Raw genomic sequence first — 22,472 nt, 5'->3', positions numbered from 1 at the left:
GAGCCTTGGAATGAATGGGTATCTGTGATGTGTGTAGGGGTAGCACAAATAATGAGGTGGGTCCAGGTCAGGACAGCAGACAGGACCATGGATTGGCACTTTCTGAATTTTCCAAATTATGTCCCCTGCAAATGTGACCAGCAGAGGTGCCATCCCCTGCCTGGTGAGGTTCAGCTCATGGTCTGTTTGTGGCTGGAGAGAGATTTGTGCAGGACATTCCAGCCACAGGCTCTACTTCTGAACCTTCTGGGATGCTCCCCAAAGCTGTTGCCTTCCACAGAGCAGGAGGGGAGGCTGATGCCTGTGTTCCCCAGACTGGCCCCCAATATTCTCATCTGCTTTCCAGGTTTTCTGTGAAAGGTTCAAAACCTGTCCCTGTAACTGTTTAAAGAGTGGAGTCTTGCTTTGTGAGACCATAAGATTAAATTTGGGATCTGACTGAAAACAGGGATGGTGAGAGTACAAGTCCCCAAAATGTTTTCTGCATTTTGCCTAACTTTATGCTTAAATTTAAGGAACTTTAATTTGCTGACTTTAGCAGCAGAGGATTGGGGTGCTGTGGTTACCCATGGAGCACAGCCCCACTGCTCTGCAGTCAGTGACAGATCTCCAGCTGCTCTCCCTGGGACCAGGGCTTCACCTCATGCCTAGAAGCATTTCACTGAGTAATTTCCTTGTGTGCTTAAGTACTTTCCTGAATTAGCTCTTAAAAGAGTGAACTCTCCTCCTAGACTTTCTGGGAAAAAAGAAAAGAAGGGAGTGGAGGGAGAATGGGAATTTTTGAGGGCGCCCAAATGCCAGGAGCCAGCCTTTGGACGGGCTTTGGGTTCTCACAGTTTCACCCAGGCAGCCAGTGGAGCCTCAGAAGGAGCCAGAGCAGAAACCTCTGGTAGACACTGGTACTGGGTGCTTTCAAAGATCCCACTGTGTACTTAGCTGTATCTTCAGACATCTAAATCCCTCTAAAGTCTCACCCTTAGTGTCTAAATCCCAGGTGCCTAACTCACTTCTAGGAAAATCTCACACCAGGGTTTATTCAGTGAATCTTTTTTTTCTTTTTTTTTAAGTTGGTCCTTACTCACATAGGGCTTTTGAAAATCCCACTGCTAATCTCCTATACCCAGGCATGTATCACTTTGAACCCTATAATATAAATTACTTTGTGCTTCTGGGGGACAGCCACTACTTTGTCCCTGCTCATACTAGGTCAGATTTTTGGGTTTTTTGCATATTAACACATAGATTTTCTGGGGTTTTTTTTCTGACGGGGGAGGTCTGAAGTTGCTCTGCAAGACTTGAATTAGCAACCCGGAGTGAGTGCTGTTTTACATGTGATTCCGGGGAGGAATCTCAGGCTGCCGCGGATTGCAGGGCTGCATGGGCAGAGGTGTCGGGAGGAGCTGGTTCTGGGCTCATTTACATCGCTGGGGTTTGGCCCCGGGCACAAGCCTTCCTCAGCTCCACTGATCTCCTGGGAAGATTTGAGAGCAAATTTGCTTGTCTCTAGCAGAGGCTGAGCATTGTTACCTGGCTTTCTGCAAGAAATGGTTGAGTGAAGAAGGGGGGGGGGGGGATCAAATACATATGTTGTTTCATTTTTCTTCTTTTTATTTCCTATGAGAATTTTTATTTGTTGGGAAGTTATTTGGTAAATTAAATTTTTGTGCGTATACTTTCTTCATTAAAGAAAATGGAGTTGGGGATAAACAAATTATTTTTTCGTGTAAAAAAACCCATCACTCTGCAGAAGAACAGGCTGGCTGCCATTGAAACATTTTTGATAGGAAATCTGCCTGCAGCCCTACTGCTTAATCAGTTTGGAACAGAGTGTAGCCCATGGCTTGTTAATAAGAGCAGCTTGTCCAAGCAGTTCACACAATGGTGAGCCACAGAGGAGGCTTGCTGCATAGCTGTGGATTTTATTTTGCAGCTCTGTTAATTAAAATATATTTTACTTTGATGGAGGTTTTTACTGTTTTCTATGAGGCTGAGCAGAGAACTGTTCTCTTTGATAGATTAAAGGAGGGATATGAAGTATTTTCTTAAAAGTAACAACTCAGCTTTGTTTGATGGGCAAACTGAGAAAAACACTGTGTAATTTGGTATTTTTGTTTGTTCTCAGTCTTTGTATATGGGCTGGTTTATAAGTTGGTATATTTGGCTGTTTTGATAACATCAAAATAAATATTTCACATACAAGTTGCCAGACTGAAACAGAAAAGTCACAGATTCTCATTTAATTGATAAAGTAATTTTTACTTATACAAGCATATACTAAAATAATAAGGCCTGAAACTGTGCCACTGAAGTTAATGACAAACCCTTCATAGGTTTCATATAAAACCTGTATTTTTATTATCCCAGTTCCACTGACTTTTGTTGCAAGATTGCAGCAAAATGTTAGGGCATTTCTAGGTGTTATTTTTATTATACAAAACCCCATTAAAATCTGTACTGAAGCATCCTATTAATTTAAATGGGACTTTGCATAGTTTGCTGAGTTCCAGGCCACAGATAAAGAGAAGTATGCAATTTAGAATTAAACTGACCACAGCTTTTTATTAGAAGACATTTAATCTTGAACGGACTGTGCAGTCTGAGGCATTTGTGAACTTCATCTGGGCTGGTGCAGCCAGAGCTCGGCTGTGCAGCCGCTCCTGGGCTGGTCTGGGACCCCTCAGGACCACGCAGCATTCCCCAGCAAACCCGGGCAAAGCTCTCCCCAGGCAGCTTTGCTTTGGAAATGCTAATAGGTAAGCCAGCACACCCAGAACAAATGGAAAACTTGATTCCGGTGTTTCTCTGGCTCCAGGGATCTGCCTGCCTTGACAAAGCCCGCAATCAGTAAGCAGAAATCTGGGGACTCTGCAGTCCCACCGGGATGGAGCCTCTCGGGATCCAAGTGATGCAGCTTCAGGAGCTCCAGCTTCACTCGCTGGAAACCACCGGGAGGAATGTGCAGGGCGAGGGATGGAAAACCATCGCCTCCGGTGTGTGGAAACACCCACCAGCAGCCAGATGCCGGCAAGGGGAGTTCAAAACCCAGAGTGAGAAGGGTGGCGGGGAGCGGTGTTTTACACTGCCCTCCCCCCGTGGGGACTCGGGGAGTAATGAAGCATTAAATGACAGCCTAGCTCGGCTGCCCCCAGCGTGGGCACACACCTGGGCACCTCCGCAGGCTCATCGCTAAGGAAAACGTGCTTGGGCAAGGCAGTGCACAGCCGTGCCTCAAACACCCCAAACCTCCCAATAATTCAGGCTCTAGCCATAGTGGGGGAGACCCAAAGGCTGCGCCCGTAAAAGCGCACAGGGAAGGTGAAGGAGCTGCTCTCTGCTCAGTGTCTCCCTGGAATTTTCCTTTCCCTGAGCCATAAATGTGTCAAGATGCCCAAATGTCGCCCGGCAGCAGCAGCAGATCGGCTTTCCGTGGGACAGTCGCAGGGCGGGGGGACACTGGTGAGGACAGCAGGCTGTGTCCCTGCTCCCCAGCTCTTTCCTGCACTTTCGGGAGGGGCTGGGCGCTTCAGGGCTCCCACAACTACTGAAACCTGGGGCAGGCTTTGGCAAAACGCGAACGCCGCGTTCTGACTCAGGGCTAATGGTGCTACCTCCAGGAACAGGAGAAAACGAACACCTAAAATCCTGGCTAAAATCCCAGCGGAGGGCTGGCAGATCCCCTCCCGCCTGGAAATCGGGGTTAAATCAGTCCTTGTGCTGCTCTGGTGACACTCCCGTGGCTGTGGAGAGGGATGGAGAGGCCGGGGAGACTCGGACCCGGTCTGCTGAGAACAAAGCCTGGCGGAGCCCCCCAGCCCGGGACAGGGGCACAGAGAACTGCGATCCCCGGGGAACGGGGCCGTCCGCGGCCGCGCAAACAGCGCGTTCGGGCCGGGAAAGGGCCGCAGCCGTGGCTATTCCTGCCGCCGGCTGCGGGTGTTCCACTGATTCGTTATATCAGTTATGATAATCGGGGCAAAACATTAATAATAATCGAAATAGTTAATAAATAGTTAATAAATAGCAATTAAATCAGAGGGGTTTGTGCTTGCAAAAACTCAAAGGAGAGGGAGAATTGATCGAACAAGATTTAAAATTCAAAATGTCGGGGAATTTGGAAAAACAAGAGAAAAACGCACCTTAGTGAAACGGGACGAGGGACTGCGGGGAAAGAAGCAGTGCCAGGGCTGCGACCCACGGGGGGGATACAGGGTGCGGGGATTAATTCTTTGGGGGAGAAAAACCCGACCCACGGCACGGTGGGATGCAGCAATGCAGCGGCAAGCAGGGCCGGATCCCCAGCTCTGGCAAACAGCGGTAACAGTCTGCCATAAAAATAAAATAAAATGGGACCTGGGGAAGGTTTGCGCTGCCAGGGCTGCCCCGGGGAGCGGGGCAGGGGTCGGGGCTCCTTCCCTGTCGGGACGCGGGGAACGGCGCAGCTACCGGGGCAAACGGGGAGGGGATCCCCAAAATGTCACCACGGGGAGGGGGACAGAAAGTCGCTTTTCTTCTTGTTTAGTCGCTTTCTTAAACACAGCCAGAAAAGAACATTAAAGGCATTTCTAGATTTCGTTTCTGTTTAGGTTTTTTTTTAAAGTTTTCTTTTTTATTCCCATGCTCTTAATTTTGAAAAAAAAAATCACAAAACATAACTTATAAAACAATATATATACTGCATCCTTATCCACAACAGCATAATTGAAACATCCAGCGTAACGTTTACCACAGGTGTGAAATACACTGGGAAAGAAGTACCGTGTGCATTTTATGTCTCTTTGTCATCTACAGGTAATAAGTATCGACAAAAATAAGCAACAAATATGCCTGCAATTAAACTTCATATGCCTTTTGTATGCGTATTAATAAAAATCATATTTATAATTTCCATGTTTTGTTTGTTGTTTTTTATTTTTTTCCAACAAGCACTTGTAAAAGTATCTATATTTACATAATAACACCTTAAGATAATAACACCTTAAGAAATTTTTTGGTTCCTTGTTTTTCCTTCACATTTAGAAAAGCAAGGAACACTTTCAGCTTTGCTAAGAACCTTTCCGGACGCCGAGGCTCTCTGTTTCTCTAGCAGAGATGCAGTATCTGAAATCACTTCATAACAAACCATTTTTCGTCTTTTTTTCGAGACTTTATAAACGGGGGTTGCTTTTCCGTTTTACTTTTCAAAGAGAAAAAACACCCCCTGCATTTAAATAAAGATGAATGATAATTTCATTATCAGAATAAGACTTTTTAGGATGGGGAAAAAGATGAACAGTTTTCGCCTTGCTGAAGGGTTTCTGTGCTCTCTCACAACCGGGGATACTGCAGTCTTTTGGAAAGGACGAAGAGGTAGGAACCTTGAGCTGCTTAGTATCAGGAATGACTGGATTAGAGCTTCCAACTAAAGAAAAAACATCAAGAATCATGCATTTTAAAAACAGTTTATTCAACGGCCAAGGACAATGATCCGGCACAATGCAACGGTAGATATAAATATAACCTTATATAAGTGGTTGACCCTTGTCATTATTATTTTAATAGTTTCATACCTAATATTTCAACCATTTTTCCCCCTGCAGATTCTACTCTGCGATTTGTTTTTTTTTTTTTCCCTCCCCTCATCCCCCAACCTTTTTATTTTTTTTTTCCGAGTGTGATTCTGTTTCTCAGTGGTAAACATTAACCAAACTCTTCCCGTGCGACAAGCGGCCAAGAACCGTCCCACCAGCTCTTACCACCGAGGCGTCCCCTCCTGCCGCCCTCCCCGCGGGGCAGCGGCCGCCGTACCGACTCCTGTGCAAGTTCAAGTAAACACATACAACCCGCATAATCCAGAGAAAAAAATTGCAACTCATCCATGTACCAGATTTCGGTGTCTCTTGCAAAAGTTTGCTGGTCCGTTTACGGTTTTAGATGGAGGGATTTTTTTAAATTTTTAAAAAAAAATTTTAAAGCGCTGTTTTGTTGGTTGCATCGTTGTTTTGCCTTTTATTTTTTTTCCTAGACAGTCGAAGTCCGCTGAGTTTTTGGGCCTTTTTTGGGGGGGGGCGGGGGGGGGGTGTGTGCTTTATTTTATTTTTTCCCCTCTCTCACTTGCTTGGGTTTTGCTTTTAATCATCATCGGGTTTAATATTTTTTTTTCTTTTCCGTTAAACGTCGCTTCGCTTCTGCTTTGCTTTGTCGGCGGTGCTTTGTCGGAGGTGGTTTGTGTCAAGTCCGTCAACTGTTGTACTGACAGGCGTTTAAACTAGAGCCGGGGCTTTGCAAACTGCTGTAGCCGAAACTGGAGTGCTGCTTAGATTTCAGTCTGAGGCTGGCTAAGCTGGAGTTGCAAGTGTCCCGGTAGACGCTGTAGGGCGAGCCCGGCGGCCCGTAGGGACAGGCGGGCGAGGACATGGCCGAGTTGAGCGAGGAGCCGCTGATGTTGTTGATGTTGTTGAGGCCGGAGTTGGCCATGCCCGGCACGGCCGAGTGGCCCATACTGGAGGGCATGTTCATGGAGGGGATGCTGCTGGGAGCCGAGAACATGGACTGCGAGGACAGGGGGCTCATGGAGTTGAAGAAGGTGAAGCTCTTGGTGGAGAGCGGCGCCGGGGTGAGGCTTTTTGTGGCCCAGTTGTTGTAGGGGTAGCCGGCGTACATGTCATCGTAGGGCTGCATCAGCCCGCTGAACTGGGGCACGTAGCCGTTCTTGCACAGGTCCATCTGCTGGTTCCGCTCCCGCTTTCTCCACTTGGCTCGGCGGTTCTTGAACCAGACCTGCGTGGGGAGGGGGGAGCGACACGGCTCGGTGAGTGCGGGGCCGCAGCAGCCCCCCACCCACCGCCGGAGAGCAGGTATCCGCGGCCCAGCGCTGCTCCCCGCGGCCCGGCCAGCCCCTGCGGGGCTCCAGGGCGGCTCCGCGGCCGCGCACCGCCTGTCCCCGCCGCCCCCCGCCCCGCGGAACGGGGTCCCGCTCCGCACGGTGCCTGCGCGCACCGCGGGCTCTGCGCTCATCCCTCTCTGCTCAGCGGGATGCGCCAGCCGGGATGCGCGCAGCGTCCCTGTTCCCTGGGCCGAGGGTGCCTGCGCGGGTCTCCGCGTGCCCCCGACCCCCTGCATCCCCCTGCGCCCCCCTGGCCCCCCGCGCCCCTTTCCCGGAGCCAGACGGGGGACGAAGCACGGCCCGCTCTGATTGGAGCCGGCTCGCCCCGGCTCTGTCGCGTTTCCGAACGCTAATGCCGTGTAATAAAAGCCCCCTGTTACAGATCATAAAAAAAGGGATTAGATTAGTATGTTTAGGTTTAAAAAAAAAAAATCAATCCCTGCATCGCCCTCGGATAGATGCAGCCTCTGCCTTTATATCTAATGAGAATTTACACCCCTAACTAGGAAACAGAGAAGAGGGGCTGGTCGTGATGCTTGATGTGAACCCCGGTTCCAGTGTCTGATTATTTTTATACACAATAATACATATATAATCATATATACACTACATATATAGCCCTCGGAAAGCATTTGAGTCCCCTCTGATTGAAGCCGGGCAGCTTCAAAAATCTTTAAAAATTGGTTAAAAATCTGAACCCTGCTGCCTGCTGCCGGAGCCCAGGCTGAGAGCCTCCCTTGCAGCATCCTCCCCAGCGCAGCCCGGGTTTGTCCCACCGGGTCTGGCCCAGGAGCTCCCCGCGGACACCGGGCCCGGCCCCGCGCAGGCTGCGCTCCCTCCGGAGCCGGCGTGGGGGCGGGCGCGGCTCCTGGGGCCTCCCCTCCCCGCGCAGAAATGGCACAACTATTATTAAATACTGGGCCCGAGGATGGAAACTCCGTGGGGGAACGGATGGCGGAGTCTATTTTAAAAAATAACAATAATAAAAAGAATCCTGTATAAATAGGAAACGAAAGCCAACATGTTCAAAACCTGTAATATACTCCTCGGAAGGTGCTTCCAGACAGGAATTTCCTGAAAATGAGGGTAATAGTTTTAATTATGGCTCCTAGACATTTTAAAGGAAGGCCCTCATAGCAAATTAAGGTTAGATTTGCAATCTGCCATCTCAAAACATCAAACTCAAACATCTCCACACAGAAGGAGAACGAAATTATGTTAATTGCAACTCATATTTTAGTTATATTTGTTCCCTGAAATATTCAACCAGTATTAATGTTCAGGCTTTGTTTTGTTTTAAACTCAATTAAGACAATGCTTTCAGACGCAATTGTTTCAAATGGGTGTTTACTTTTCAAATGTTTAAAGCAGAATCTCTAATCCGATTTGGTCACTCAAGGTTTAATTGCCAAGTTAAAAACAAAAAACGAAAAGAAAACAAAAAAAGAAAAAGTGGATTTTCCGTGCGGCGGGGCTTCGCTCCGCAGTTCCCGTTTTTCCTGCGCTTAGCCCACTGTCCCGCGGTGTGCGAGTATTGTCGAAACCGCGCGGGGAAATGTCTCGGGTGGAAAAAAAGCACTTGGGATGTGGACAAACCGAGACACAGCGATAGATCCATAGAGACCGAGCCGCTTCGGCCCGGTGCTTCTTTGCCAGGATCTTTCGCTCATAAATCTCTCTAAGGAATTGGCGAAACACACACGCACACACACATACATATATATATATTTATATACATACACACATACACACACACATATATGTTTCTAGTTGTGTGCACCAATATTACCGAGCTCCTCGAATCTGGATAAGAGGGGCGCGCATATATATATATATATATATATATATATATATATATATATACACATACACACACACTGTACGTGTATGTATACATAATTTAGATATATATATGGTGGCATAGGCTCCGAGGCGTGTAAAAATCGAGCGCCTTCGCGGTACAGGTTTGTGTTTTCAGCGCGTATTGACTTTGTGACCGCTCCCCAGCCCCTGCCCTTCTCTTTCGGCCTCCACAAGCAGCCGGCGGCCTTGGGGGACGCGCGGCCGGGAGGGGCCGGCCCCAACACCGCTCCGTGCGGATTGGAGCTCGCCATCGCGCTGTCGCGATAGCCAGGGGCAGGGGTTTGTTGGGACATGGCCGTGGAGATTACTGGGAATAACCAGAGCAAGGGGAAATTGCTCGGATGGGATTTCGCTCCATCCCTGCCACGCTTTTCGTCCAGTCCCGAGGGTTCTTCCCCCCACAGTCAGACCCTTCCCCACCCCGGCCTTTCGCTGCTCCCTGCCCCGCTCGCCGCTCACTTTCCGAACCGGTCCCCAGCGCAAGGCCTACGGTCGCTGCCCGCTCCGGGCGGATCTCTCCGCGGCCGAGAGCTGAATTTCCCCTCTCCGACATGGATCCCAATTTTGATCATTAAATCCAGCCCAGAGCGAACCGTCGCAGCGCTCCCCCATAAGGGACAGCTGCCCCGAGCCCCCCACGCCCCGGCGGCCCCAGGGCAGAGCTCGCTCCGGCGGAGCTGCGGCCCCTCTTACCCGGACTCGGGGCTCGGTGAGGTTGGTCCACACGGCGATCTCCTCCCTCATGCTCATGTCGGGGTAGCGGTTTCGCTGGAAGGTGGCCTCCAGCTCCTGCAGCTGCTGGCTGGTGAAGTGGGTCCGCTGCCGCCGCTGCTTCTTCTTCTTCGCCGGATCGTCCGCGGCCCCGTCTTCGTTTTTCTGCTCGCCGCTTCGCTCTTTTTCTGCGAGGGGTCGGGTTGGGGATGGTTGGTTTATTTGGTTTGGTTTTGTTTTGTGCGTTTTTTGCTTTAGTTTTTTTGCCAGTACCGGCACACAAAGGCAGACACCCCCGCCCCGCACCCAACGCTGCCCACCCCACCGGAGGCACGCGTGGGGCACCCACTCGTGTCCCGCTGAGCCCTGCACCCAACCCGAGCCCCGCAGCCCATCCCGGCCTCTCCCGGCGCGGCTGCGGAGGGATCAGGGAGCCCTGCCGGGCCCAGGGCACCCAGGGATGCGGCAGGAGGGACCCCCAGAGCGGCTCAACGCGGGTGACCGCATTCGTGGGGAGCGGGGTGCCCGTATCACCGCCCGCTCCGCCTTTCTACGGCACCTTCTCGCTCCCTCCAAACCAAGGCGTGATCTTTGCTCCATTGTCTTTGTTGTGCTCGGCCGCGATAGGAAACTTTGGAAGGGCAAGGGTGGAAAACCCAGGAGCAATTAATTGCAAAAGGCCCCTCTCCGCTCCCCCACTTCATTCTCTTTTCATAATTATTTTATTCTTCATCTTTTAGAATTTTGCTGTTTATTTTAACACAGGGCTGAGCGAAGTCCTCCGCAAAAATCATATCGGAAGAAGGAAAGAAAAAAGAAACCACCCAGGAGGGTTTTCTCGGCCGGGATTTGCGCGGGCTGGGAGCAGGAATTCAATACCGGCCCTGCGAACCCCCTCTCCTCTTTCCTAACGGGCTCTCTGGCTCTCCCGGCCCGGTTTGGGCCCGGTTTGTCCCGGCTGCAGCCCTCGGAGAGGGTCTGGAGGCCCTGAACCGAAATGCTCCGGGCTGGGCCCTGCAGGAGCGGGGAAGGTGCGGCCGGGCCGTGCAGGGCCGGGGGCCGCGGCCAAGCTCCGGCCTCGGTCCTGCTGCTGCAGGAGGGAGAAACCACGGCGGGTTTTCTCCTTTAGAGCTTTTTTCCTCCTCCTTTAAAGAGTTGGTTTTGTTTTTATTTTTAGCTCTCTTTCGGAGAGTTTTCTCCCGCCGCCGGCGGGCCCGGGGGCATTTCTACAGCCCCGACCTCTGCGAGGTAAGCGGGAGTCTAAAAATAATCGTGTGCTGAATCCGGAGCCCGGGAGAGCTCGTCCTTGCAAAGTCACCCTTGGATCGCACCTTGCTGGGAACCCTGCACAGTGAACGGGGCGAGGGTGCGAGCGAACCTCAGCTGCTCAGCGGACCCCAAAAGGGGCCGATAGCATGCGGGGTGTGCAGCGAACCCAAGGCCTCTCAGCACAGACCCCACAGCCCCGGGCCCCCGGTCCCCACACCGGCCCAGCCGCATGGCCCGGCGGCGGCGGCGAAACAGAAACAAAAATCATCCCCGCCAAAACAAATCCTCCCGCTCTCGGCCGCCAATGGCTCGGACAAACCGGGCCGAGGGGGAGCGGGGGATCGGGAAGCGGCAGCGGTCCCGGTGGGCTCCGGCCCGCTCGCCCAGCGCTTGTTTAACTCTCCCGATCCTCCCTAAAAATCCGGCCTCAGCGCAGGGCTGTGATACAATTCCAAATCATAACGCAAGGCATATCTAATTTCTAACGCAAGGCTTTTGTAACTAATTTTTTTTCCCGTTAAAAAATGAAATCTAAAGGTATTTTGCAGGTTCTCGGAGAAGAAAAGCAGGCAGCTCCTCGGCCCTCCGGCAGCACCGAGGGGTCACACACAGGGGTAGGGCAAAATGGAGCAAATCTCCCTCTCTAATCTCCAATAATCCCCTCTAATCTCAGAGTCCCTTCCAGACGCCGGTCTCTAACTTTGTTTGCGAATCAGTCCGGGAGGCACAACCCAAACCCTCTTTATCACCGAGTGCCACTTCGGGACCCACTCGTTCAACAGCCACTCTCTAGGGTAAAATTCCCAAGAGCAACAATAGCTATTAGAAAACTAAACTTATATAAAACATAAACTCCCTCTGAAACAATCTTGCTGGAGAAGGAATATTACACTCCTTCTTCAAGCTTTTGTTCCTCTCTTCTACCTTTCCCTTGTCATTCTAAAATGTTGTTGTTTTAATTAAATGCAATCTGAGGAAGCCCAGCGTTCCCTGTAGCCCTCGCACACGGTGGTCAGGGCATGGGGATCCTTCCGTTCCCTTTTCCTGCGGGGAAAGCGCTCGGCCCCGCGCAAACCCTCTCCGCGGCCGCGCACATCCCCTCCGCGGCGGCCCGCGCTGAGTGCCTCGGCCCCACGCTGCCTCTCCAGCTCTGCCTGCCCTTTCTTTCTTTTTAAATTTTTTTTTTTTTCGCTGACAGAGAGATCTTTTTCCATCTCTGCACCACCCGAGCTGGAAAATAAACCCTGGCAAAAGCTGACATTATTTCAGAAACATCCGGCAAAACCACACTCCCCGAAGAGCCCCCCCTTTCCTCCCGACCCCATCAATTAATAACGACATTTTTTTTAATTTAAAAATAAATAAAATAAATAAAAGACAGCAGCTCCTGGGATGGGACCATGGAGCCATGTGTCCCCCGGGCGGGCTGTCAGCGCCGGGCACGGTGGGGGAGGCAGCTCCAGGAGGGCCCCTGCCCCCCGCTCCGGTTCCCGGGGCTCGCTCGGGATGGAGCCGCCGCGATCACCGGCAGCTCTCGCTCAGCCCTGTCCCTCCACGGGCCCCGGTACGCGGGGGGCGCGGGCTCGGCACCCCCGGGCGGCCCGCTCAGGGAAGGCGCGGTGGGGAGGGGGAGCAGCGCGGGGGGAGCGGGCCGGGGCCGCGGGGGCGCGGGGAGGGGGAGGGTTACCTGGCACCTCCGTGTCGGAGGATTCACTGGCTGAGTTGTCGATCGGGTCTCTGGGTTCCGAGGATCTTTGCAAATGGAAGCTGGAAGCCATGTCATGGGAGGGTTGGGGTCTCAAGCTCTCAGGCAGTCTCTCCAAATTCATTCCACCTTTAAAGGAATCCATGGCAGGGGCGCCGGGCTGCCTGGGGGAGTTTGCAGGTGTTTATTCCACACAGAAAGGAACAAGGAGCTTTTTTTTTTTTTTAAAGAAGAAAAAAAAATCAACAAAAACCAAAAGCAAATCCACTTATTACTAACAGTATTATTTTAAGGGTGTCGGAAGCAGTCTGGGCAGTGCCTGGAAGGCGGTTGTCTCTGCTGGGGAGAGGCACGGCGCTCCGGCCGCATAGGCAGGGAAGTGGTAAAGATCCCTTATAGAGAAACGCGAGTTGCGAGTTGGACAGTTTAAAGCTAAAGAGATTAAAGTGACCTGCCCTAGAACAAATGCCTGTAGTTAAACGGGGCTCCTCCCCCTGAAGGTTAAAACCTCCCCGTCTCGCTCATGCATCACTCCATCTAGCGCTGGCCCAGCCCGGCCGCGCGGGACCCAGCTCCGCACTCCGCGCCATCCGCGCCCCTTGCGCGCCCGCGGCCAGACCCGCGGCCCCCGCCGCCCCTGCCCGGCCCCCGCCGCCTGGCCGCGGCCCCTTCGGGAGCGCCTCCGCTCCTCCTCCTCCTCTTCACCCGCCTCCTCCCCCAAGCCCGGTGATGTATTAAAAATATTTCACAAACGAATGGAAAGGTGGACAATCCTCTGGGGACCCCCGCCCGCTCCCAGCACCCCGTCAGTTCGCCCCGCTCCGTAATCCCCTGCCAGCGGCAGCGCGCAGGTTGCGCCCCCGCGCAGCACGGCAGATCCCCGCAGGGATCCCCATACCCCTCCAGCCTGGGCATCACGACCCGCGGAGCCTCCGCAGCCGGCAGTGGATGCGCACCCGCGCACCCCTCAGCGTCTCTACCCCACCACACCTTTCAGACCCACGGGGAAGATGCTCCTGGAGGTGTGCTTGGGCTGTGGGCTCTGTCGGAACTGGTCTGAACCTTTTTTAACATTATTTTCCAGGCTGCAGGGGTTATAAGAACGCTGCCCGGGCCCTGCCTGGCGGCCGGGGGAGCTCAGCCCAGGGAGCAGCGGCAGTGCGATCTCTCCCATCACATCATCTTTCAGCACATGATTAATAACAAATAATTTTCCTGCTGCACTCGCAGTGACCCTCGGGAGGGGTCTCTGAGATTGTGCCAGTCCAGGGGAGTGGGCAGCCGGCGGGAAGGGGGGTGTGGGACCCCCACCTCTCCTCGGCAGACCCCTCTCCTGCATCGGTCCCCGGTGCACCCTGTCCCGAGGCAGGGGCGTGTGGAGCAGGGCCCGTCCCCGGTGCAGCCCACGCAGGCCGGGACAGGGCCTTGGCCCTCCTGGATAACACCTCGGTGTTCTGGCGAAGTGGAAAAACCCACGGGGGAAGGAAGGTGGGAACCGCGGGTGCCGGGGGTGAGGGGAAAGGGGAGAAAGGAGACGGGAGGAAGACCCTGGCTCTGGCTGCCATGGGAAAGGACCCTCTCTCCTCTCTACTTTCTCGGCACATTTTAGCTGATCTATCCTGACACTCTATTTTGCTTTCAAATCAAGTAAAGATGTGGGAGAGAACTTTTGAACTGTTTTATGGAAAAGTGGAGGGAAGCAGTGTTCCAGCCGCGCAGGCTTTTTCCGACCTCGCGGAGGTGATGGAGTCGGGCCCGTCCCGCACCCCCGGCAGCACCCCGCAAGGTCTGGGGACCCCAAAGCTTCAAATCCCTTCACCTCTGGTCTTTAGCACCGTTCAGGGGATGCACATGTGGCTGCTGTCAGGGTCAGCTCTCTAGAGCTCTCTTAGTTTTTGTTGATTTTTTTTTTAGTGACATCTTGATGTCCTTCTGCCTGTTCGCCTCTCCCGGCTGAACTTCGCCCAGGAGTCTGCAAACGACTGGGAATTTCGAGCACCCGAGGTGAACCAGACAACCTCGGGGCTGTTTAAGATGGACGTGCTTTAAAATGCAAATATTTACCAGGGTCTCTGAGCCTCAAGGGGCTCAGCTGATGCGGGAGGCACGGGAAGGACGGAGACCTCCTCCAGTGTGAGAAGCAAGAGGTGGGAGCGGCCTTTCTCCCAAGGAGGAGGGAGGTGAATATGCTGCAAACGCGCACCGTGTCTGAGACCCTTCACCGTCCCCTTTTTCACTTTATTTCCTGGATGGGCCTGCGGGGGCTCCCCCGCCCTCGGCGGAAGGGGGACGGAGCCCAGCGGGCCGTGCTGGAGGGAGGCGCTGACCTTAAGGGTCTTTTTCAATCTTGATGGTTCTGTGATCCCGCGAGTCTGCCAACAACAGCCCGGCTCCGCTCCGGCTATTTTAAACCCACTGCTCGCACCAGCCTCCGAACCGGAGGCAGCATTTTCCAGTTCCTTTTAATTTTCCTCTTTTTTTTTTAAATAATGCACCAAATTACGGTTTTTATTCTGTTCTATACAATCTAGTTTTAAAATATTCGTTCTAGGTTTAATTTCTCCCCGCTGGGCGCAAAGACAGGCTGTGCCCGGGCACCGGCAGCGATCGCGGTAACGCTGGGTCCGGTTTTCTTCCCAGCCCTCGGTTCCTCCTGGGGTGCCACCGGGGCAGACATCCCCCGGTACCGCCCTTAAACAGAGGGCAACGGGCTGGCCCTCGGGAGCCGGAGCAGATCCCGGTTCTCCCCTGGCCCTCTCCATGAGCGTCCACCCCGGGCCGTGGTGTGAGCGGGCATTCACTGCTCACCTGGGCACGGGTCGGCAGTGGGAGAATATATCTGTATCATAGGTCTGTCTAATCTAATCTTATATTTATCTAATCTAATCATGTATCTGTCTTCTCTGTGTGTCTCAAACGCCTTTCGTGGATTTAGGGGCATGCTCTCACTCCGCGCTCAGTGTAGCGGGCACAGTCCTACAGCACAGAACCAAATCCTCCCGGTGATCCCGACACTTATGTCCCGAGAGCACAGCGACCCTCCAGGGCGGTCACCCCCAGGTTTGCGCTTTCTCCTCTTCCATCCCATCCCAGCTCTCTCTGCCTCGGCATGGCCAGGACATCTCTCCGCCGGCACTCCTTCCACTGGGCGCTACGTCACGGCTCCATTCGCGTGACGTCATTCTCTGCCTCCCTGACTCACGTCACACCTTTCGGCCAGGCCACGGCCCAAGGCAAACCTTGATGTCCCACTTGGAGCTGGTTGCTCTCCCCGGGACCTGGAAGCGGCCCAGCGGCCCCGCTGGTCGGGCAGGACGGGGGGACCGGGCTCGGGTGCCCCTTTGTCCCACCGCCCCCGGACTGAGGGGCTGCGGGGAGGAGGAGGAGCCGCAGCAGCCCGGCCGCAGAGACCCCGCCGAGACATCCCTGGGGAGCCGCGACCTGCGTGGGCGTGGGAAGGGCCGGGCAGACGGAGGGAGGGCAGGGCCGGGGCGAGCCGGACCCGCGGGGCTCCAGTGGGGACAGGGTTGGAGGGACAGCTCCGCGTGGGAACGCTCCGCGTGGGGTGCCCGGAGCGCGCCCGGCACCCCCGGCTGGGCACTGCGGCGGGGATCTGTAAAACGCTGGAAACCCGCAAATAAAACCGCACCGCTTCCTCCTGCTATAAATAACCCCGGAATTAGGATGGCGCTTAGAAACAAATCAGCGCTGGCCACGCCAGTCACAGCCCCATGAAGAAGAGACGCGTCTGTCCGAGAGCGGGACTGTCACTGACCCCGAGGGGACAGCGCCGCTCCACCCCAGGTGTCTGGAGGGGGTCCCTGCCTTCGGAGATGTGCTCCCATCCCCGGCTGGTTGCGGTGGTTGCAGCCCATGCCAAACCACCTGGGCCATATATCAGGTGGTGAAGTTCAGTCTCTGCCAGCCTTTCCTTTTCAGATTTATTACCGTTGTATAGACTCAGGTTCAGTCTATAAATTATTGGGAATTGTTACAAAAATGAAGACACGTCCTCCCAAGCACACCTCTAGCCGAGAAGAGAGGGAAGCCTTCTGAGAAACCGAGCTGCAGTGAGGCAAGAGAGGAGGGAGAAGCCCCCCAAATAAAACCCAACCAAATTCAGCTCAACCAAACCCAGCCAAACGCAATCCAAACAACTCCAAACCAAACGAACTCAGTCCAACCAAACCCAATCCAGCTCAACCAAACCCAAGTCCACTCAGCCAAACCAAACCAAACCAAACCAAACCAAACCAAACCACAACGAATTCAACGGGACCAAGCCAAGCCAAACCCAAACAATGCAATCCCAGCCAAACCAAGCCCAAACCAAGACCGCCTCGCTCGGCGCCCCCTTTGTTGAACCCAGGAGACCGGACCTGCTGCAGGAGAACAATTTTAATAGTGGAACCATCCAAATGGGGGCACGGGCAGGCTTTGCTGATGCGCGGCTCTGACCAAGGAGTGCCCACGCGTGTGGCAAGCAGCAGGGTCCGGCGGTGCGCGCTCGCTCGGGTGCGCGCAGGGCTGAGCGGTGCCCCGCGGAGCACAGAGCGCCCTGCGGGGGCGGGGGCTGCTGCTGCACTGTACCGTGGGGCTGGTGTCCGTCGGGGAAGTGTTCCAGGGGTGTCCTGCCTCAAAACAGCATCACCCCAAATGCAAAGCGTGACCCTTAGGCACAGGGTGGAGATCCGCCCCCGCGCAGGGCAAAGGTCTGCTCTGAAGGGGAAAGGAAGCAAAACCCCAAAACGGCGAAAGGAGAACCAGAACCCCCCAACCTCTGCCGGAGCTAGAGCCGGGTCCCCCACGGGCCGGGTGGAGTGGGAAGCAGAGAGAGGGAAGAAACCCAGCCCGAAGTGCGTGTTAAATCGCTCAGAAGGGGAAGGTGGAAAATTACGCTGGCTCCCGGCCGGCCTGTCCTCCTCTGCGCAGCCAGGACAGCAATTTTCCTAAGAAGTAGAACAAAACGAAAACAGCCCCTTTTGGACGCGTAGCCTTCGTCCCTCGATATGCTGGCCAAGCCTCCGCCTTCCGCGGGAGCGCAGGGAGCGCAGGGCCCCTCCGCGCCGCGGATGCTCCGCGGGAGGGTTTCCAGCGGCCGCTCTCGGCCCCCCGGCCTCCCTGCCCCATCCCGTCCCCTCCTGCCCCGCCACCTCGGCTCTCCCGCCACTGAGACACGATGGGGGAGTCCCACAAGGAGGGATCTGGTCCTGGACACCTCCCGGGGCACCTGGGACAGCCGGGGCTGCCTCCCCGCCCCGCCGGCCGCATCCCGCTCCGGGGCTCCCCCGGGCGCGGCGGCCAGCGGCAGAGCTTGAAAAAACTCGCGATGAAAAAGTTGAAGGCTTAATGTTTTCTGACAGATACAAATGATACCCCAAGGCTTTCTTGAAATGCAACGACTGACGGCTGGAGAAAGGGTTTTTTTATTCGAGTTTCTGCAGCTGGAAGCGGCCGGGGCTGCAGTGGGATGGTGCTGGTTCACTTCGGCCGTCATTCTACCAGCACCCCGAAAATAAAATCATTTCGTAGTTGTCCGACGTGGGACAACTTCTTTTAACCCCAAACCCCTGGCGGCACAGTCTCAGCCTTGCCAGCAGCTGCCTTCCAGCCCTCCTCGCATCCGTCAGACCACAGGCACTGAACTCTGCTCCAAGAAAATACGAATTTGCTGCTAGCAGCGGTTTGGATTTGTCCCTGATAAACCTGATGTGAGTGGGAGAGTGTCAGTGCGCTGCAATGACAGCGCCGGAGGATGGACAGCTCAGGAATATGTTTTTCTTTTTTCCCTATGTGGGGGGAAAAGAGGGGAAAATCACAATATAGCCACACAATTCCCTCTCTGGGCAGAGCGAACATGCTTTTCTGATTAATTGACGGAGGAAGGGGCACCGGAGCTTGCTAGGAAGCCTGCTCATATTACTCTGTGCATCTTTAGATCCTGAAATGTGGCTCTTTTGTGGGCTCAAAAAGATGCCTCTGGAACAGGATAATCAGAGGCCCGAGCATTGTTGGCATTTGTTGAAGACTCTTCTTCAGGAGAAAAAAGAGGCTACATTTAGAATGAACGACATTAGGTTTCCTTGTGGGTTTCCCCCACCTTGTTTTGGGCGAGGAACCTCTTAATTACTCCAGCATTTGGATGGGGGGAACACATTTCCATTCAAGGGGACATTTCCTGAAGGACTGAAATATTCTAATAATGCGCTGGACTCTTTAATGCGCTTAGAACAGCAGCGAATCTCTGCAAGACCTACACATTTCCTGCCTTAAAATGCAAATTCAGAGAAATAATTAACCTTCGAGCACATTCAGCTTATCTTCTATATTATTTTCCTTCCTTTTATACTTTTTTCCTTTAAAATTTTTCTCTTGTTTTCTTGCCTTCTCCTTCTCGCCCCTCCCCATATATTTTTTTTCCCTCTCTCCTTCCAATTTTTCCTTCTGACTTCTCTCCTTATTTCCCCCCAAAGGGCTGATCTCGCCCCGCTGCTCGGCAGCACCGCGCTGCTCCCGGCGCTGCTCCGCTCGTCTCCAAACCAAACCAGGAGCAAACACGGCCGAGATAAAAAGGCACGGGACACTTTTCCTTCCAGTTTCATTGTGGGAACGGCCGTATCTTAACGGGCACATCGCGGGAGAGATAGGAACACGCCGCCTTCCAGAGGGCAGTGCTAATCAGCGCGCCGGGTTAGATATAAAAGTTCAGGGCAAATAAAACGAATTAGTTTTATTAGCACGTTTAGGAGGCGGTCTAACGAAGGAATTCCGCTTTACTAGAGAATGTTTTCTCCTCCCCTTTTGTTATTTAAAAGCAATATATATCCGAGCGGTTCATCACGGGAGGGAAATAATGAATTGTTTCATTTGCGGTCATTTTCTGGGAGAAACGTGCTCCCTTCTCTAAGCCCGATAAGAAGGAGATATTTTTATAAATATAGATATATATATTTGGAAAGACACATTTTCATAATAACACATGCATGAACAATGAAATGCACAGGAAAGGAGAGGTGGCAGAGCCACCAGGTTATTGCTCGGCACTGGCTTTCGGTACGAAAAATCTGCCTCGGTCCCAGGCGCCTCTAACTCGTCTAAAACTTTCCCAGGGAAATGTGGCCACGGCTCCAGCGCGGGATTTCCAAGGACTTTGTTCTTATTTCAGGCAAATGACGGATTTTTTGGGGGAAGTTCTGCCAGTGAAGTAGACCTCAGGAAATATTCGGAAGTCAGTTTTTATATAGGCGGCTGGAGCTGGCGCAGGGAATAACCTGGAGAACATGGACTTTGGTTTGTTAAGTGGAAAATATATATATTTAAATTGTTATTGAAAAAAAAAGCAAACAACATCTAGGTTCTCAATTCAAGCACTACATATCATTTTATGTTCAATTCGTGACTCGAACTTTGTGTTTGTCTGCACTGTGATTGGCAAAATTTGTGGAAAGGGGACGAAATAATAGAAATAATAGAAAACTCGCTTAGCGACAAAGTTTTCAACCCGAGACTAAAACCGAAATCCCCGAAAGATAACATCGGTGGGCATTCCTCAGGTCCATTTAAGCAGGGTTAACACGCCGAGAAAACTAATTTCTCTCCCTGTTCCAGGACTTTGCTCCGCCACAGGAGCTGCATGGAACCCGCAATACACGTACTTCCCAAAGATGGTGCCTAATTTTAAAATTAAAATAAAAACAAAACCAAAACAACCCAAACCAAAAAGAGGAAAGCAGAAGGGCTGTAGAAAATGATTTTCCTGAAAAGGAAAATTCATCGACGGCCCAGGGTCTCTCCGCCCGCCCTCCCTGCGCATCCCCGGCAGCCGCTGCATCCTCACCGCGGCAGCGCAGCCCCGCTGAGGCACCGCGCAGCCCGGGCCCATCACCCGCACCCCCGGCCCGTTCCGGGGAGCCCCAGCCCCGCCGGGGCCGCCCGAGGCTCCGGGCACCGCCGCAACATCGGCCTCCTCGCCGAGCGCGCCGGGACAAACCGCGGAGCGTCCCGAGCTGCAGCGCTGGGGGCTGGAAACGTTACGGTGCGCTCGGAAAAAAAATTAAATATATATACATACATAAAAAAATATATAAAATGAGGTAACGCCTCTGGAATTGCCTTTCCCAGCGCATTTGTCAGAGCTGACGAAGCGCAGAGGCCCCGAAAGAATTTATACACGGTATAAAGATGTCAAGGACTGCGCGGAGAGCGGAGCGGGGAGAGCGGGGCGGGAGGCGAGGCCGCGGCCAGGGGCGCTCCCCGCGCCGCCGCACGCCCCGCACGGCTCGGCTCGGCTCGGCTTTGTCTCGGAGCCCCGGGACGCTGCGCGGCCCCGGAACGCTGCGCACCCGCGGCCACGGCCCCGCGGAGAGCCCCGAGGAGGCGAGCGGGGCTGGGGCAGGACGGCTCCGCGGGACGGACGCGGCACCCGCGGCGTGGGGCGGGCCGGGAGCGGGATGCACGCGTGGGGCGGGATACACGCGTGGGGCGGGATGCACGCGTGGGACGGGCCGGGAGCGGGATACACGCGTGGGACTGGCCAGGGAGAAGATGCACGCGTGGGGCGGGATACACGCGTGGGGCGGGCCAGGAGCGGGATGCACGCGTGGGGCGGGCCGGGCGCGGCAGGGACGCGGTGCGGAACTCACCGGGCGGAGCGCTCGGCGGCGGCGGCGGCGGCGGCGGGGTGCCGGGCCCGGCGGGCGCTGTGCGCGCCCCGGCCGCCGCTCCAGGGTTTTCTTGGGAGATTTCCCCGTCTCCTCCTGACGTCAGCCCCGTCCCAGGGTGCCGCAGACGGGGGAGGGCCGGGGCCAGCGCCGCCCGCACCGGGAGCCCGGCGCGCCGGCCGCCCCGCAGCTCCGTCCGGCCGCCCGAGGCATCCCCGAGCCCGGCCCCCTCTCCGGAGACTCCCGCCCGGCCGAGCCGCTCTCGGGGGGCGGCTTCGTGCTCCTGACTACGCGACCCCTGCCCTCTTCATTTCCTCCCGGCTGGGGCTTTTGTCCGAGGGGACAGGTACAAGGAATGGCCTCTTTTTTTACTTCTTTTTCCACCCACTGAAATGCGGTCTCGTTTCAGGACCTCGGTGTGGGACTGGGAGCACATCGCTGAGCACCCGGGGAAGGCTACAGGCTGCAGCCTGGGCTGCCCGGGCTGGAGGATGCAGGGCTCCAGGGGATGCTTGCCTGGGTCATATCGGCACACTGAGCTCACTGATCATTCCCAGGCCCTGCTTTAATTTTCCAGGGATGCTTCTGGAGTTCCAGACACTGCACTTCTCATACCTAACCCCCTGGAAGTTTCCTTCTCCAGAGAAAAACACAAAAGTCCTGCAGTGACCAAGCAAACACGACAGCAGGGGTGTGCCTAGGGCTTTCCTAAGTACAGCAGGTCACACACTCTGCACACACAGGCTATAACTGTAGTTGAAAACTAAGGACAACGAATATGGAATGGATCAGAAAGATAAATAGCATAAAATCAGGAACAGTCCAGTCCCACACTTGCCATTTGTTATAGAGAGAAGAAGTAAATGGGATTCACATGTCGAGCATTAGCTGGTTGTTAGTCTGTAAGATAATATTAACTTCAGTGCTTACTGGTTTACTCCAGTTTTCCAAAGGCAGTTCCAGGAAGCACCAGCCTGTAATTTAGGATGGCACATACTGTGTGAAAGAGGCTTTGGCACTGGGGCCTACCAGCACATCAAGGTGATATTAACATAATAAAACTTTTGGAGAGGGAGTAGGAGCTCATAAATTAATGCATTCTACTGTTTTAATGCTGGGAGCTAACAATGTGTTTCCTGTTCAGCTGATCATCTCCTCTGCAGCCTAACAGCTGTTTTAAAGGTGCTGTGAAACTGAAAAGAGGGAAGATGATTGTCTTTAAATCAATGTTTAATGATGTGTTATTAGGAGAAAAGTCTTCCTCCAGCAGATGTTTACATGTTGAAGATGGAGAGGAGCTTCCCAGGCTGCCTCCCTGCCTGTCTGAGAAGCTGGGGAGACACTCCGTGTCCTTCCAGTCTTGCAGATGGGCCAGCACCAGGGCACAGCTCCCTCAGCACCA

At 53.9% G+C, this 22,472-nt stretch overlaps 1 protein-coding gene across 1 annotated transcript; it reads right to left on the bottom strand.

Annotated features, from left to right (window-relative positions):
- Positions 1 to 4,678: 4,678 nt before the first annotated feature.
- PITX1 (paired like homeodomain 1) lies at positions 4,679 to 12,886 on the bottom strand. The gene is made up of 4 exons (XM_074552122.1): positions 12,690 to 12,886; positions 12,393 to 12,574; positions 9,419 to 9,624; positions 4,679 to 6,756 (listed from the first exon to the last, which is right to left on the bottom strand). Exons 2-4 carry the CDS (start codon positions 12,553 to 12,555, stop codon positions 6,217 to 6,219), a joined length of 909 nt encoding a protein of 302 aa, XP_074408223.1. The 5' UTR covers positions 12,556 to 12,574; positions 12,690 to 12,886; the 3' UTR covers positions 4,679 to 6,216.
- Positions 12,887 to 22,472: the final 9,586 nt, after the last annotated feature.

Source organism: Zonotrichia albicollis, chromosome 15 (genome assembly GCF_047830755.1).
Source record: "Zonotrichia albicollis isolate bZonAlb1 chromosome 15, bZonAlb1.hap1, whole genome shotgun sequence".
NCBI lineage: Eukaryota > Metazoa > Chordata > Aves > Passeriformes > Passerellidae > Zonotrichia > Zonotrichia albicollis.
The sequence above is the reverse complement of the archived record's forward strand: the minus strand, read 5'-3'. Positions and strand labels throughout refer to the sequence as shown.

Coding starts and splice junctions, on each gene's coding strand:
- PITX1 (XM_074552122.1), bottom strand. CDS start 12,555: ATGGATTCCTTTAAAGGTGGAATGAATTTGGAGAGACTGCCTGAGAGC. Junction 9,625..12,392: donor CTCCGACACGGAGGTGCCAG/GTAACCCTCCCC, acceptor GACCCCTCGCAG/AAAAAGAGCGAAGCGGCGAG. Junction 6,757..9,418: donor TCACCGAGCCCCGAGTCCGG/GTAAGAGGGGCC, acceptor CTCCCCACGCAG/GTCTGGTTCAAGAACCGCCG.